The sequence below is a fragment of the Neodiprion virginianus genome, chromosome 4 (genome assembly GCF_021901495.1).
Source record: "Neodiprion virginianus isolate iyNeoVirg1 chromosome 4, iyNeoVirg1.1, whole genome shotgun sequence".
Classification (NCBI taxonomy): Eukaryota; Metazoa; Arthropoda; class Insecta; order Hymenoptera; family Diprionidae; genus Neodiprion; species Neodiprion virginianus.
This window is the reverse complement of record NC_060880.1, coordinates 6,645,780-6,662,670: the sequence shown is the minus strand read 5'-3', so window position 1 is coordinate 6,662,670 and position 16,891 is coordinate 6,645,780. Positions and strand designations below refer to the sequence as shown.

Below are 16,891 nucleotides of genomic sequence, written 5' to 3'. Positions count from 1 at the left end.
TCGAAATGATTTCAAAGGAAGTTCCAAAACAAAATTCCTGACCTAAAATTAAAATCGTTACAACTACTCGGATTTTCTGTTTACTAAAAATTTTTCATTCGAACAGTCTCTTACTATCGGCGTCAGCGATCAACCATTAGCAGCATCGTAAATTCTAACCCAACCGGAATTTCAATATTTTCTCGTTGTAAAAAAATCTTCAGGCATTTCCCGGGTTTCCAGTAGTACTGACAATGTGATTTCAACTTTCAAACTAGGCAATAGGATTCTTTTCCGATTACACATCGTACGATAACAAAAAATTACAAATTGTGGTTTTAAAAGAAACTCTGAAGCCCGAATTTTTTTATTAGATAAACTTTTGTCTGCTCAATACTTTAAGCACATACTTAAAAACGGTTAGTCAATTGTGAAAACGGACAAATTGAGGCGAACATTTTACGCATGGATCTCGATTGAGTATTAATTATGAACAGCGTGAATTGTGAGACAGTAAAAACGCGGTGATTTTCATTCTTTCACCAATCATAAAGAGATAATTATCTGAACGATAATATTAGATCAATTGAATATTGAAGAAAAATATTATTTACTCGACGGACGCGGCAGGTGAATTCGACCAAATACAAGGTATTCGGTTAAAAAGAAGGTATATCGATCACGTAAAAAAAAAAAAAAAACGAATTCAAGAATAAACCAATTCCTGATATTTTACAGATCTTACACCACGTTATCGCGCAAGTGCTAAGCCTAAATACGAACGATATAAAATATTGTTAAAAAAGAAAGTAAAAAAAAAAAAAACGAATAAACAAAAGAAAAATGATTAAATAATAATGAAATATTGAATGAAAAATTTACCAGTTGTAGAAACGACGGTAAGAGGCTCTTACCGGGTGATAAAATTCTCATGGCATAAAAAATACGCGTTCAAAGTTATACCGTTAAAAAAAAAACTTCGATTATCAGTTTATTTGCGTTATCAGATCGGTATATTGAATATCAGATGCCTCTCTTCGTCATCCTCGATTATCCTCAGAGATACTCTCCTCTCTCACGACGTCTTGGTCCATTATATCCGCAAGCACAGCTCTGCCCCGAAGTGGAATTAACTCTTTCCCGTGAACTCGGATCTCTCTGGCAAAGGGTTAAGAAGAATACGTAGGTACGGTCAAGGAGTACCTAGAACGCCAAAGCTGAAAGAGGAGGGAGAGTAGGTATCGTTCGGTTCGGCAACTCTTAAAACTCCTCTCCTCGAAGGTCTGCGCTCCCTAAGCGGTTGTCGGTTCGCCGGTCGACGCCCGGGAAGTCATTCAACTCGTGATCGCGTTCGTAGTCGTCGTCGTCGTCGTCGTCGTCGTTGTCGGATAGAACGAGGAACAGCAACAGCAACAGCAACAGCGCCGAGTATCGCCTGAATCACGTCCTTGAGTCATCTTCGCGTTGCGCGAGATGCCTGAGCGTTCGGTCGGCTCTTTTCTATACCCGTAGTCGAGGGCAGAGGATATCCCCCGCTGCTCGTTCGTTCTTTATTTCGCCCCCCTCCCCCTCCCCCTCCCCACCGCCCCTTCCTCTCTTCGGCGGGCGGAACACGCGAAACTCTAGGAGTTCAGTCCACGGTTCAATCACCTACCGGACACGAGGGATACCAACATCACCATGCAGCAGTACGTACTTCCGGTCCGAGTGGGTTTGCGGTGTGCCTCGTTGGGTTTCCGAACGGACAATGACCCGAGTGGAGGATTAGACAAGCCTCCAAAGAGAAAGAAGAAGAGCCTCTATCTCACTCCCTCTCTCTTCCTATCCACGTGCGGCACGTAACCACGACGTACGACGAATAACGCCCGCGTCCCCTTGTTTATGCAATATCGTGTACGATGTAGGGGATTCACTCTGGACCGTTCGCAAGGTTGGAAGGGAAAACGAGAGAACTCGAGGATGGTCCGCGATCCAGGGATTTTCTACGGTTCTGTAACCGCGGTACCGGAGAGCAGCAGCGGGACCGACTCGAGTTCCCAGGACGTGGAGCAAGACTGTTCACTCCACAGTCAACCAGGCCTCGAGAGAGATCCGGAGACAGAGACGGAGATGGAGACGTTCTCGTTCACACGAATCAATCCCTAGCCCTTCAGCCTGGAGTGACTGCTCCGGAGACTAGCAGACATTATGAAAGTTGACTCGAGCTTGGCTTCACTTTCGATTCGGTGTTGCTGCTGCTGCTGCTGCTTCATTTTGCTCGTTTACGGCCTTAGCGTCCCCCCCCCCCCCCTCCCGCCCCGCCGTTTCCCCTAACCTATCACCGACACCATATTTTGTTGTTCCACAGATGTCAGCGAAACTTAGATTCTCGTATTCCCCGACGAAAACCGCGTAGAATTTGTCAAGACGAGATTTTTCAATCTACCGCGGTTTTGGAACTGGAGCGATTTCAAATCGGACCAATCAGCGCTCGGTTCGAGTCCGACGTTCCGGTCCGCGTTCCGAGCGCTCTGATTGGCCGATATTCGGGAGGCTTTAATTTGAATTCTAAAAATCGTAGAAAAATATCGTTCAAACGATATCGTCCCCGTTTTTAACGTAGATTACAAAGAGCTTGTTCCAGATTCGATTACACCGACTGAGAGCCGCGGATGTAACGCGAGGACGTATCGCAAGCTCGAAAATTGAATGAGGCTAGGGTGGGGGAATTGCCGCGGCGGGTTTCCAACGTGAGATATCTAGTTGCAGGTCGTTCACTTCTCTCTTCTTCGGTACCGGGGACGAGCATTAAAAATAGATCCTATCCTTACGCGACGGGACGCGCCGGCGCAGTTTCGACGAGTGCGTGAGACTCGTGCGTACCCGACTAACAACGCTGCTAGGGCGAGGGCGTGTGCGTGAATCTACGGTGTATAAACTTATCCGAACGAGGCTATGCCAGTGAGACAATAATCGCGGCCAACAACCTGGGGCCAGAGGCCCCCGACTCCCTGCGAAGGAGCATCTCTACGAGCCGCTATCGCGACGACTGACAACGACGCGTCCAAGATGCGGACTTCGCTTCCGTCCTCTGGTATCATATCGGGGAAAAATACATCCGACGAACGAATCGAAGCCATCGGGTGGAGGGGGATCAGAATAGGGAAAAACCGAAAGTCAGAATGTCCAGAATTCCGAATTTAATAAACTGGAATGACAATTATGAGAGAACAAATACTATTGCAAATTTTAAATCCCGAATGGTACGCAATAAAAAAACTGCAGTTTACCTAAAATGTATTTGGTAGAGGACTCTATTATCCGAACCTAATTACTTCGGAAAACGTTAATCCAAGAATTCAGAGATACAGAATTTAATAATGTGTAGAGTCGATATTCTAGAGAACGAATTCGTAGAAAGTTTCATACTCCCAAATGTCCAAATATTATAAAAATAAGAGTCAGAACTCGATCATCCAGAACGTAGAAGGGTCATTATTCAGAAAGATCGGTGTTCCGAAAGTAACCGTATAGATGGCCTACCACCAGAATTTCACTTTCCGAGGCTATCCAACTAATCTACTTTGACTTGTAAAATGTTTTACATACAGAATCAAACAAATTCTCTACTCGATACTCAATAAAGAAGAAAGAACGCAGTTGTTAAAGCTGTTGGGTTAGGCCTTAGAGTGTGACCAACGACGTGCCCGACTCTACTCATGTATTGCGATTCTTCATTCCGACGATTCTGATGTACTGCAATTTTATATTCCGAGCCTTCTATGAGATTACTACTCGGAGTTCTAACCGTTCCGATTCTTCATCCTTCGCATTTATGAATTCGAATAGACGATAATTCTACTTTACGATCCATCCGAAGGTTATTTATTTGTGATTGCGAGCATTCGCATTTGCCTAATTCCGTTAACGGCCTTTCGGAATTTTCACCAGTTGTGTATGACCATTCCGATTTTTAGTTTTACTGATTTTTTACCCGCAGCCAAAGCCAGCAAATGATGTTCGAGTTAAAATTAATAAACTACGAACCTTTTACGACTGCAACGATGCATTGTTCGCGAAAAGAATTCTCATTCTCTTGTTTTTCAAAAGTTTTATATATCAAATACGAATATATGCGGCGAACTGCATGTTAATCAAGACACGGCACAGTTCTCAACTGCAACGTTGATCGTCATTCCGTCGTAACCGAGACCCAATCTATTCGATCTCTGTGAGCGAGGACACGCGTCAAGGAATAGGAAATATATGGGACACCCGAGTGTTATTCGATCGCTGAGGCCGTCGTGGTTGCTTTTTACGAAATATTACACGTCTGCACAATAATTCATACTTACTAACCCTGGGGAAAGAAATGCTTGCTGATATTACAGGCATATTGAAACCCGATTACCTCGGGCAGTCGCCCGAATGTCTTCGAAGCAAATTTCAATTTCAAACATTTTAATACTATCGACATTTCGTTGGCATAAGATGACAAAAATTTTGTATAAATCAAGCGTGTGAACATTGATAAGAAAATCGAGTAGGTATTAACTTATTGATCAAGACAGATGAGTTCGTTGGGTGAAGATTGGAGAAAACGTGACGTACGTGTGTACGAGAATATAACTTTGACAATCAGGCGAGCCAAATTTATTATTTACTCAACGATTTAGCGGATGAGATAACGAGCTTCTCGATTTCCTGCCTGACAGCTAACAACCTTGCAATATCCGTTTCACCGAAAACCTTCCAATTACGAACAGTGACTAATTGGACAGGCAAGCAATCTTACGAGACTTTCGAAATTGAGGGGCAAAGATGTGAAGGAAAGAGAGACGGAGCGAGAGAGAAATAGAGAGGTTAAACGGTTAAACGACACAGAAACGAACAGGCAAAGCACTCGGATTCCAAGTTAAGCCTCGAGCTTCACGCTCATCGATTTTTACCTATCGCGCCCAAAGTTTTGCGAATAATATCGTGAAAAAAGTTCAATGAATGTTTCAACCGTGTGAAAAAAAAATTTATACTCGGTATTCCTGAAAGCTCTTCGCGCATCATTGCCATGAGAAAATATCTCTTGATGAATTAAAAAAAAAAAAAAGAAAAAGAATCATACAACGACTATACGGTATTACATTGATTTGAGATTATGTTTGATGAAACTTATCGCCACAATTATCGATTTATCTACAAAAATAATAAGACATTTTCGCATCGATATAATTTCACTTTTACTCTTCTCTTTGCGAAGAAGGATTCAACATCATTTCTACAACCTTGTATAGATTTTATTTCAATGATTATCGACAGTTGCTCGGGATTTTTATAATATTTTAGACAAGCATGGAATATCGGAAGCTTTGCCTACAATTTGATACAATTTTTGTTTTTTCTTTCATTTTCTTTTCCTTTCTTTTTTTTTTCTAATTATTTACCGTACCTACTACAACAGCAGCAACCACGACGTCAAATGTTGGTATAAGAAAGATCGAGTAGCTTGCTTGCTACAAGTGGGTTCGATGAACTATAGAACGAAATACACGGTCACAGTCCGTCGAGCAAACGCATTTATACACCGGACAAATTATGTATCACTATCAATATTCAATTGAACTTTGGAAATAAGTGCTTGGATCGAACGTCCTGCAAAATTACTTCCGACACATGCTGCATCGTTCAATTTTTCTTCCAACATTTGATAATGAATGAAATTAAAATACCGAACCAGGTTACTCTATGAAAAGACAGTAAATTATTGTTACATCAAAATTAATCTCATAATGATCTGATACACGTTAAAAAAATATATTTTCATGAAATTGGAACGGTTTTTAGATTCAGAGTCATCGAAAAATGTTGCGATTCAGTTTCCGAGTATTCGTTAAATACTTCAAGCTTCGTACAATTTGTTACAAGGAAAGAACGAAACGAAACCGCGATACATTTTGAATCTATAAAAATCCGTCGACGTCTTGTGTATTTTTATTTTAAAGTGGTAAAATTGAATTTACCATTCATTCGCTGCTAATTGTCAAAGGATCCACGTACCGAAATTAATTATTACGAATGTTGAGCTACGGAATGGTGAATCTGTAGATTTAAAAGATTGTGAAACCAAAATTCAGTAATCATTGCAGGCCGGAATCGACCAAATAGCATAGTAAAGTTCTCAGGCTGCACTTTGTGATTAATTCGCGTGATGTTCGAACCGAAGCGATCGCGGTGTCGAAATCGTAATCTCCGAAATGATAATCGGTAATATTAAATAAAATTCTGCCTTAGCAACCATCGAGACGATCATTGGTAGTCGTAAGAAATTATTCAAGATTACGGAAAAATCTGTGTGTAATCTTAAAGTTCGGTTAAAACAGGTATCGTTAAAAAAAAAAAAAAAAAAAAAAACTGTTCAAATATTGTTGGAATTACGAAAAACGAGCTACGCCTTATAACCATTTTCCACCATTGTCGATCCTTTTTTTGTCAATTGCAACGCAAAATCAGTTTCTTCGATTTCCTCTACCTTTTCAGTTAAACAAGGCTTTAAACGTCAATTTATCGTCGCGCGAGCGTAAAAATTTTCCCAACAGTTGCGAGAAAATACAGCAACAGCGATCGTGATGAGAAAGAATAGTAACGGATACCTGCAGACTTTCCGGCAACAGCTAGAAAACTATAAATTTTTCATTTTCTACCTAGAACTATATTTTTCGATTTTGGTAAAAATAAAAAAAAAAAGTGAAAATAGTCAAGGACCGAGCGTTAAACGGTACTAAAAATTTCTCTCAGTGTTAAGGGGGTAGTCTGCTTTAGAGGCTTCAAAAAATCGATTTTTTTTTCCATAAATGTCTTCCTAAACTATCCAAGGATGTGTCCCTAAAATTTCAGAAGCAAATTCGAAACATTTTCGGAGTTACAGAAGAAATTGTGAGCAAGCGTCGAGCAGGTATACGAGCGGTTTTTTGAAGTTTTCAACCAGTTTTTTGAAGAGTCTGAACCAGTTTTTTGAAGAGTCTGAAGGGCAACTCTATGGACCAGGAATCGCTGATTAGCATATTAATGCGGTAAGTTCAAGAAAATTACGATTTTTTATGTACGAAAACTTTAAAGCCCGTTTTCTCGAATTTTCATTTTCACAAGTTTTAGAAAACGGTGCCGGCGATAGCAAAAACAATATATGTCCGATCGAAAAAAAATCAAAGTGATCTAGCTTCAGTATTAAATTATCTTCTATTTGAACTAAAAAAGTTGGACAAAAGTACTATTTTAATTACTTGTCTCGCAACTTGAAGTGAATTTTTTTTTTTTTCAAGAAAGTGAATTTTTTTTTCAAGCTTCGAAAAAATTTGGAATTTCATCATTTCTTCGGTATTTTTTTAGTTCATATAGAAAAGGAACTTAAAAAAACTAAAAAAAAAATTTGGTTCGACTGTTTCAAATGCATCGCACGACCTCCACCACCGGCACCGATTTAAAAGTGCAGACTCCAGGCGCCCAGAAAAATTGTTATAACTTTTAAAAATTTCAATATTTTTTAATAATAAAAATTGTTCCTTAAAGCTTAAATATCATACACTATCATCTCAAAATTTCGTTTTACCGCAATCATTTCCTTCCCTTTCAAAAAAATTGCTGAAAAAACGCTTTTTTTCGGCTTCTAAGGCAGACTACCCCATTAAGCAACAGCAACGAAAAAAAAAAAAAAAAAAAACCGTGATTCAAGCCGGCGTGTCGCAGGTTGGTCGTGAGGACGACCTCAGGATAACGGACCTTGGGTGAGGGAAGGGAGGAAAAGCCGATGAACAACAGAAGGTAAGCGGTCCGATATTTGTAGTAAAAAGAAAAAAAAAGAAAAACGAGTATTACGTACCTGCGTGTAGCACCAGTTCTCGGCGACGGGCGTGTTGACTTCGGGCGGCGGAGGGCTCGGAACCCGGCTCACCGCCATGCTACTGCTGCTGTGCAAGTTCGACGTGACCCGCGACGTCTGCGGTGCGCAGTCACTCACCACCGGGATCCTGGAAGCAGAATATCAAACGTGCCGAAATAAGTACCAAATTCACGATCCCGTGTGCGGGGATTCTGTTTTTTTCTTTTTTAAAAAAATGACAGTACTCGTAGCAATTTGAGTTTCAGGGCTTTATTGTTTACGGTATCGAGAACGTTTTAGAATTTATTCATTGAAATTAATAAAGAAATGTAAGGATGGCGAATACAAGTTAGGAACGACCGCGCATTCAATCCGTTGCCGCAGCAGATTCCTCGTTCAATTTTAATAATATATAATTTGTTTATCAAATTCGAGCTCGCGGCTAGATTTTTAAACTTCAGTCCCAACGTTTTTGTACGCAAGTTTTTTTCAACAATTTTTTGGTCGAAGACGATGAAATTTTTTTTTTTCACAATCGTACACGTTTGATTTTGTTTCATCAACGTTTCGTGATTTTCAAAGTCTAAGAATTTTGTCGATCTGTGGACGGCAAAAAGACGCGCCACGGCAAAAGTCCTCGAGTTTCGGTGTCGTTCGCTATACTTGTATTATACGCCATGCCTCCATTTCGTTATTCATTTCAATGAAAAACTTCGAAAATGTTCTTGAAACTATAAATAATAAAGCCCTGAAACTGAAGTTACTCCAAGTGTTTACATTTTCTTTAAATAAAAAAAAAAAAAAAAAATGACAAATATTGCTAAAAATAGGCAAGGCCAACCAATTGTAAACCCCCCACCTCAAGGATTTCTTGATACCTCGAGCAAATACCAGATAGAAAAAAACGCGATGTTACGTGTCTTCGAATGAAACCAAATTTCTTTCATCGTACTCGTCAAAAACAGTCATTTTTTGAAATATTTAATTTTCATTTATTTCAAGATCCGACTACCTACAGCAAAATTAATCGATGCGATATGTGACGGGCAAAATTATTTTCAAACTTAACCGCAAACTGTAAAAGTTCCATGACAATTATACACACATTTTATCTATTATCCTTTTATACCGTCTAACCGTAATCGGTGATTCAACTTTCATTCCGTTCACTTTATTTTTTCCAACAGCGCATTCGATCGCAAAATGAATAATAATCTCGATCATTAAAACATCACGGCTAGTCTACAGACAAAAACAGGAGAAACGACGAACAATGTGGGTTAGACACGTCAAACAGTTCGGAAAGTACAGAAAATAAATTAACAATAATCAGTATAAAAACAAAAACATTTTTTGTTTCCCTGTCGAGACATTACGTCCAATGGACAATGAAATAATAGAACAGATCGAAAGTGTTCTTCGTCGAACGCGATCAATTCCGCCAATGCTTCGAATCCGCCAATTGACCTCTCAATTTCCATACACAACCCGTGCAGACTTCCTTAAGCGAACCTTTCCTCCGAACTCATACCCACGTAATTTCCATCGTAGTATACAACTACGAATTAGGTATACAATTGTTCACCCTGTGCCCAATTCTGCGGTTGTTAAAAATGACCGTGCGTGTTTCTCACTGGCTCAAAGTCGGCAGTTGACCTCTAAGCTCTGCAACAGTACCATCATCACATACCTCGACGCGTATACGAGTCAAGAATTAAATCTAACTGAACCGATGTGAAAAAGCACGCACGGACGCGGCTGGAAAGCGTCGTCATCGTCATCGTCATCGTCATCAACGTCATCAACGTCATCCTCGTAGCAACGTCACATCTCTGGCCAATCGTCTAACCCAGACACGAAAGAGCAACCTTTGTGTGTGTTCTCGTAGTTCGAAACCAGCTCCGAGGCCTCGCACACAATCCATGGGCACTCGACCGACGGATGAGAGTCAGGCTCAAGGTATTTGACCTTCGATCGTTACCATCGCCAGCACGCAACACGGTCACTGCGACAATTTCTGCAATATATATATATGTATATATATATATCCTCGGAGGTCGTCCTTCAATTATGTAAGGTTAATTGCACTAACCAACCGACTAACCAATCGACCGAACCACCCACCACCAGTTGTTGATTTTGCATCAATGTCGTTTAGAAACTTTTGCAAATGTAGCCCGAAAAAGTGGCGGGGGGAAAAAAAGCAGAAACGATATCGCTGGGCTTGGAAAGACTGGTCCAAGAAGTTTCGACTGTAGCTGGAATGACCGATTTTTGGACTTTGATCTTATCAGTTCCGAGTAAAGTGTAGAAACTGTTGCTGTTGAAAGACTGGATGAAACTTTTTGGCCGAATTCGTTTATACCGGTTTTGATTTATCTTCGGACGAGAATAGATTTACATTTTTGAAAACAACTTGGTAACTACTTGGACAATTTCGCTAAAAATCTGATCAGTTCCGAGTTGGAAGTAACAGGAAGAATCGAAACCACCAAATATATAGTAGAATAAACAATTTGTCACAACGGATTACTTGGACGTTGATTTTAATATGGAAATTAGTCAAAGGTAATTCTATTCAGATCTCGATAAAACGTGAATATATATCGAAAGCAACAATTTCCTTTCTTCTCTGAGTATTTACGAAAAGCGGAAGTCTGAATATTTGGTTAAAATGCATCGTTCGAAAACATTGGAGCGCTATTAATAATCATCTGATATTCTCAACTTTTTTCTATTTACTTGAAAATTATAGTTTCTTTGTTGAAACGAAGAGAGGCATTTACCCTTTGAGATAGAGAGTCAATTTTTAAAACAAGATACTATTTAATGGTTTTTGGAGTCGCTGATTGCGAATCTGGGATCTGATTTTGAAAATTCAAGATGGTGGATCGAATATAACGAACGAAAATTTCAAATTTGATCGAATACAGTCAAGAAACTCTGTGCAAGAGTTTTACGAGTCGCTGATTGGATTCGCCACGATGAGTTATCAAAATCTGATTTCAGATTCGTAATCATCGACCCCAAAAACCAGTCGACAGAGTTTTTTCTCCGGATTCAATCAGATTGAAATTATCGTCCACCATATTGGATCCGCCATCTTGAATTTCTAAGATCCGTTTTCAAATTCGTAACCACCGACCCCAAAAACTTGTAATTCATATTATATTAAATAACTTTCTCACGAATGAATTATTCCATCTTTATCCATATTTGTTTCAATCAATTTTGTTCTAGCAACAATAATTTCAAATATGTTGAAAAGTTCTCTAAAAATACAAAAAAAAAAATATAATAAAAATATGATAGGATACAAAATAGGTGGTAAGAATAATAGTTACCACTACGACTCGAAAGGTTGGTTAAAAAATAAAAATAATCAAGATGATAAAAATTTTGTTGCACATGTTCCGAGAGACCGGAACTAACAAAATCCCTTTTCTCATGGTCGTGACTGCAGGTTGCGTTGGCTCGTCGTCACATCGTTGGTCAGATCAGTCCGATGACCTCTCAGTTGTACGCTCTGGCCCACGTGAGTTTTCTTGTCACGTGCAAAGGGGCTACACCACCATAAACCCGATGCCGATGCCTACCTAGCCTCAACCTCAACCTCAACCTCAACTTCCACTTCTACTTCCTCTTCTTCGCTCATAATATACATGAGGTATTCCATGCCAACTGAGAGGTCATTTTCCCTGACCACCGCCAATTTGCTTCGTTATTTTTGATATGATTCTACAACCTAAAAAAAGCACTCACCATTTTGTTCAGATGTTTCGTCCCAACCATTCTTTTTTAAAAAATGTTACACAAGATGAAAACTATTTTGTATTTGTCAAAATATAATTGAAAACGAATAGAAGCCGTTCAGCAAAAGTATAAATCGAAATTGTAGAGTGAGAAGTGTTAGAGAAATAAAAAAAGAGCCACGCCACATCTACTTTCACTTTATTCTACATGCATCGCTGTGTAGATAATATTACTAGTAAAGTACCTGCTACGAGAAAAACAAAACTCAAGAAATTCATGCAGTCGTATAACTTTAACCTAATTCTCTTCTAACTAACCTCAAAATCTATTTAAAATCCAAATTTCACGTTATACCGTATAAGAATTATACTTTTCCTAATCACAGATGTTATTTTCGATAAAGATAATAATAATATTATGAGCATATATCGTCATTTGATGAAATGTCATAAACGTCAACGGGTTTTTAATGGTAAATAAATATATACCATAGCGCCAAGAGCGTTAATTAATTTATGCTAATTGGCGTTCCGAGATGCGGAAATAACCAAGCGTGCAGCGTGACGCAGCGTCCGTCTGCCGATGCAGCGGCAATTCATTCAATTCGAAGACCAAACTGGAAATAAACAAGGACAAAACCTGACAGACTTACCGGCTTTGCATTTTGCACGACCGAAAGTGATTTACGAAAATGAGTAATGAGAGAGAGAGAGAGGAAAAAAAAAAAAAACTATAAAAACCGTGAAGAATCGCGTCAACGACGTTAGAAATTTCAATAATTATTCGCATAAAAATAATTTGACGAGGAATTATGAATAAAGTGAGCACGAAACGTCGAATGTTACGAAGATAAATAAAAATCAATAATAATTTTTTCAAATTTAAATGCCGAATGAGGGAATAAAAAATTAATCATGACACGATATTTCACACAGGCGGGGAGAGTTGAGCTGCAAGACGATTTGCATTTTTTACATTTACACTTGCGTTAAAGTCAACAAGTGACATTTAGAGTTGATAATATGCCACGTCTACAGAAGCGATAATTTTTATATTATATTATATTATAATAAACCTTCCTTCGAACTATTCCGTTTATTTACAATCCAGACGAAATAAGATTCTGCAATATAATCTGATCGTTTCAGGTTTAATCAAGTATTTTAAAATCATAGACTTTTACAGTTGCATTTGCATTTCTCTTTTATTTCCATTGAATTATTATTACACCCGATTAGAATCTCACATTTTCACCGTTCGTAGAAACATGATAACGTTACATAAAGCTTGTAGGAATTAAATATTCAAACACCGGTGTCAGTTGATTTTCGAATCGCATATTCACTCACAGTTTTGTAAAACTACAAAAAAAATTTTAAAAATCATCAAATTTCTGTATGTCAAATTAAAACATGTATTAGTCAAGGATCAACGTCGATTTTAATTTATTTATATTCTCGTATCGTTGATTAGCGAAAAAAAAAAAAATAAATAAATAACAACAATTTAAAACAACTCAACGTTTTCGATAAAAATCAATATAAATCATTCGAGGAACGAATTTTGAATGAACGAGAGCCTCAAGTTACTGAAATAGAAAAGTTTAGATAAGTGAAAGGTAAGTGTGGATAGGTACAAAGGCTCGCAATCAGAGAGCGCGTAAGCAAAACTCGTCGCTGCTGTTGTCCAATCGTAACCGAGAGTCTGTAAAAGTACGACCGACGACATTTCTATAGTTTCCCTCCGTTGACTTTCACTCTCAAGTTACCACACACACACACACACACGACGGTATACCGGGTGTCGCAAAAGTAACAAATCTGTCCAATTCATGTTTTATAAAAAGGCTTCAATGGTATGGAAATGCTTGATTAGCTCGGAAATTCGATTTTCACCAGGATTTTCATACACCTATGAACGAATGAAATAAGCGTGAAGAAAAAAAAAAAAAAAAAAAAAAACAAGCATTCGATAAAAATATGCCCTAAATTTTTCTGATTTCAACAATCTCTTTCACGTCTTTAGAAATCACTGCTACATCTCTTCGATAACACAAAACGTGATAGCGAATCGAATGATAATTTATACACGTGAAAACAGTTTTTGTCATTGAATAAAATATAAAGAGAAGATTTTTCGTTCGCTTTTAAAGCAACCAATGAGAAGAACAGAAATTCAGTCCATGGGTAATGAAACAAATTGATCGGGTTGAGGAAATTAAAATTTGTCCCACTCTTTTTTCCCCTCGTCAAATTTATCACAGAAAAAAATGTTACAATAATAGTAATTATTATTATTATTAACGTTTCGCGAAACGCGTTCGCGTATAAATGTTGAAAGTGATTAAGTACGTGTTAGGCAAGATTAGGTTAGTTTGAGAAAACGGTTACTACACAGCACATATGTATATGTATATTAAGGCGGAAGTCGATGAGAAGAGAATTAAAGACGTGAAAGTAGAACAGCTCTCGGTTAAACGGCTGAGAGGCAATGAAGCAGAGTGAAATTGTTCAAACTGTCGATCCTGCATCTAACAATAAGCTGAGTTTCTCGCTAAAACCGCGAATCGCAATCATCGCGCGATGCGAACATTTTAACACCGTACTTGTAATACGATGACTTTCTCGCGCCGTTGTGCAAGAATTACAATTTTAAGATGACGCGAATATCCCTTTTGTTTTATGTCTATGGTGCGCATCGTTTTTATAACAAGTGCGTGAAAAGTGGGGCTTTGCTCAGCAGTTTAGCGGGGCGAAAGTAAACAGCCAACTTCATCTAGGTGGCGTAAAGATGGGTTCGCGCATACGCGGTCCACAATTGCTTCGATTTCGTCCCTAGGGAAATTACTTTTCTCCCTAGGGAGAAAAACTAACTCGTCGCATATATTGTACTTAATACACGCATGTGATAAATTTTTTTGTCCGCCGATACCTCGAGAACGGATTACCGGATTTGAATCATTTCGGTCTCAATTGTCGCGGCCTTTCTAAACTTAGAACTGATTACAGTTTGGCTTTGATCGGTTGAATACTTTTCGAATTATTTAAATAACATGGTTCTAAAAGATAAAATAACAATCGCGGTATCTTTAGATCGGATCGAAGGATTTTGATGAACCTTGGTACCCTCAAGTTTTTTAATCGCTGATCACGAATTCGAGGTTAGATTGCAGGTATTACAAAATGGCGGATTCAATATGGTGAACCAAAATCCAAAGTAAATCGATTTGGACGAAACTCTGTAGTTGAGGCTTTTTTAAGTCACTAATCACGAATTTGAGGTTAGATTGCAGTTATTGCAAAATGGCGGATCCAATATGGTGGACAACAATCCAAATTAAATCGATTTGAACAAAACTCGATGCTTGGGGGTTTTTCAGGTTGCTGATCACGAATTTGAGGCTATATTGCAGGTATTACAAAATGGCGGATCCAATACGGTGGACAAAAATCCAAATTAAATCCATTTCAACTAAACTCGGTACTTGGGGGTTTTTGAGGTTGCTGATCGCGAATATGATATTGAATTTTCAAAACTGAAGACGGTGGATCCAATATGGTGAACAAGAAACCAGAAATATCCTCTTTGACCTCGAAATTTCATGTCTCAGGATTTTTTGTCTGTGAATTTAGAACCTGCAGTGTGAAAACGGAAAGTTCGACGGCTATCTCACGATCAGCCTGAAACCGCTTGTTTCCGCCTAGATATAAGATACGTGATTATTTATATTTTCATTAAAAGTTTTCATACAAGATAGTGTTTTTTTTTTTTTTCCTTTGCTACATAAGGTGGTAGTTTTTTTTCTCTGGTATGCAAACTCTAAGACGGTCGATGATCCAAATGCGAGTTTACCGTAATAAAATCAATAAACCAATATCCTCAACGTTATGCCGACAATAATTTTACTAATAACTCTTGAAATTATCGCATTTAGCCAAGATTTTCCGTTCAAAGGAAAAGTAAAAAAATGAATTAAGTCGAGTTTGACATAAAAGTTAATACAAAAATCAGCTTGTCCAGGGAGTCAAGGCCAACGCGTGTAAAGTATTATATGATAAGAGCCAAGGGCGTTGCGGAATAATCGCGGACGGTAAAACGTGACCAGTGTGTTATACTTTATGCGAATAGATGTAGGCTCAAACATAAGATATATACGTGTGTTAATTCAATAGAAATAGACTCGTGTACGTGAAGAGTCGCAATTAAACCGTTCGCAACGCGCCAATCGGTACAAAAGTCGCTGAACATACGAATAAACATAACACGAATGCGCGCATATATAAGTACACGTTACTTAACGGTAACATTGTTGAAACTGTGTTTTTTTCATCATATTGAAGTTAGTAAAGACATCGTAATGATTCATGCTGAGGAAAAACCCGTTACTTCACGATTTTGGAATTGCCTGAAATTCAGTAAACAATTCATACGGTTATACGTATACTACTGGTTTATATATTGCAACAAGAATTTTTGCTAAATATTGTTGAATAGTTCAATGAAGTTATTTTTTAATCCAAGAATTTGATCATTTTATTTTCGCAAATAATGAAAACATACGGTCAACTTATTTATTTCTAATAACATAGATGATCTATTGTTGAATTGTCAGGACATTTGTTATACGACAATACGAAAACGGTGATTTTAACGATGAAGCTACACCTGCAAGAAGAGAAACAAACTAATACAACCAAGGTGAAAATACGTTTCAAGAACGTTGCAACATAAATTTTGCGACACCTGTAATTTGCAAACTAACTCTCCCCGCCTACTACAAGTTTGCAGAAATGTAAATATGTCGAATATACGTACAAAAGTCTAAATAGAAAGGGGGGAAAGTTTCTTTTATCCCGTTTCTTTCTTCTTTCTCTCTTGCCAATTGTTACCGATGCGCGTCCTAACTACAGAAAAGCGAACATATCGAGCGTTAATTTGAAAAGTTATCACGCGAATGAAAGCAGCAGCAGGAGCCACGCAAAATAAATCGTTTCTACTTTTCCTGACGCAGCCGCCGCCATCCCAAGTGACATTTATAAAAATTTCAAACAAAGTACGATACGAATACGTGCGTGGCTCACTTTTTCTTCATTCAATTAATCGCGTCCGTGAGTATTTCAATATAGCCAGCAAGGTTTTTGCGCTATTTTAAATCCAGAACCGTTGTTTAAAAAAATATTACGTTCTATGTACAGGAAAATTTGCATCAAATATCTAGACGTGAGTGAAAATTTGTGATGAATAAGTAAATATGAGCGTGTTGTTTCGAGAAAAAAAAAGAAGACCGACTGTAAGTGAAATTAAGTATTA

At 38.3% G+C, this 16,891-nt stretch overlaps 2 protein-coding genes across 2 annotated transcripts in view; both read right to left on the bottom strand.

The window, feature by feature from the left end:
• LOC124303820 (protein roadkill) overlaps positions 1-16,891 on the bottom strand; it is a 36,566-nt gene that overhangs the window by 9,697 nt on the left and 9,978 nt on the right. Inside the window, exon 2 of the mRNA XM_046761534.1 lies at positions 7,829-7,976. Coding sequence (XP_046617490.1) covers positions 7,829-7,976 — 148 coding nt within the window. The remainder of the gene's footprint in view (positions 1-7,828; positions 7,977-16,891) is intronic.
• The window catches only part of LOC124303819 (origin recognition complex subunit 2), a 143,773-nt gene continuing 134,788 nt past the window's right edge, over positions 7,907-16,891 (bottom strand). Inside the window, exon 12 of the mRNA XM_046761529.1 lies at positions 7,907-7,976. The gene's annotated coding sequence lies outside the window, so the exon portion shown is untranslated. The remainder of the gene's footprint in view (positions 7,977-16,891) is intronic.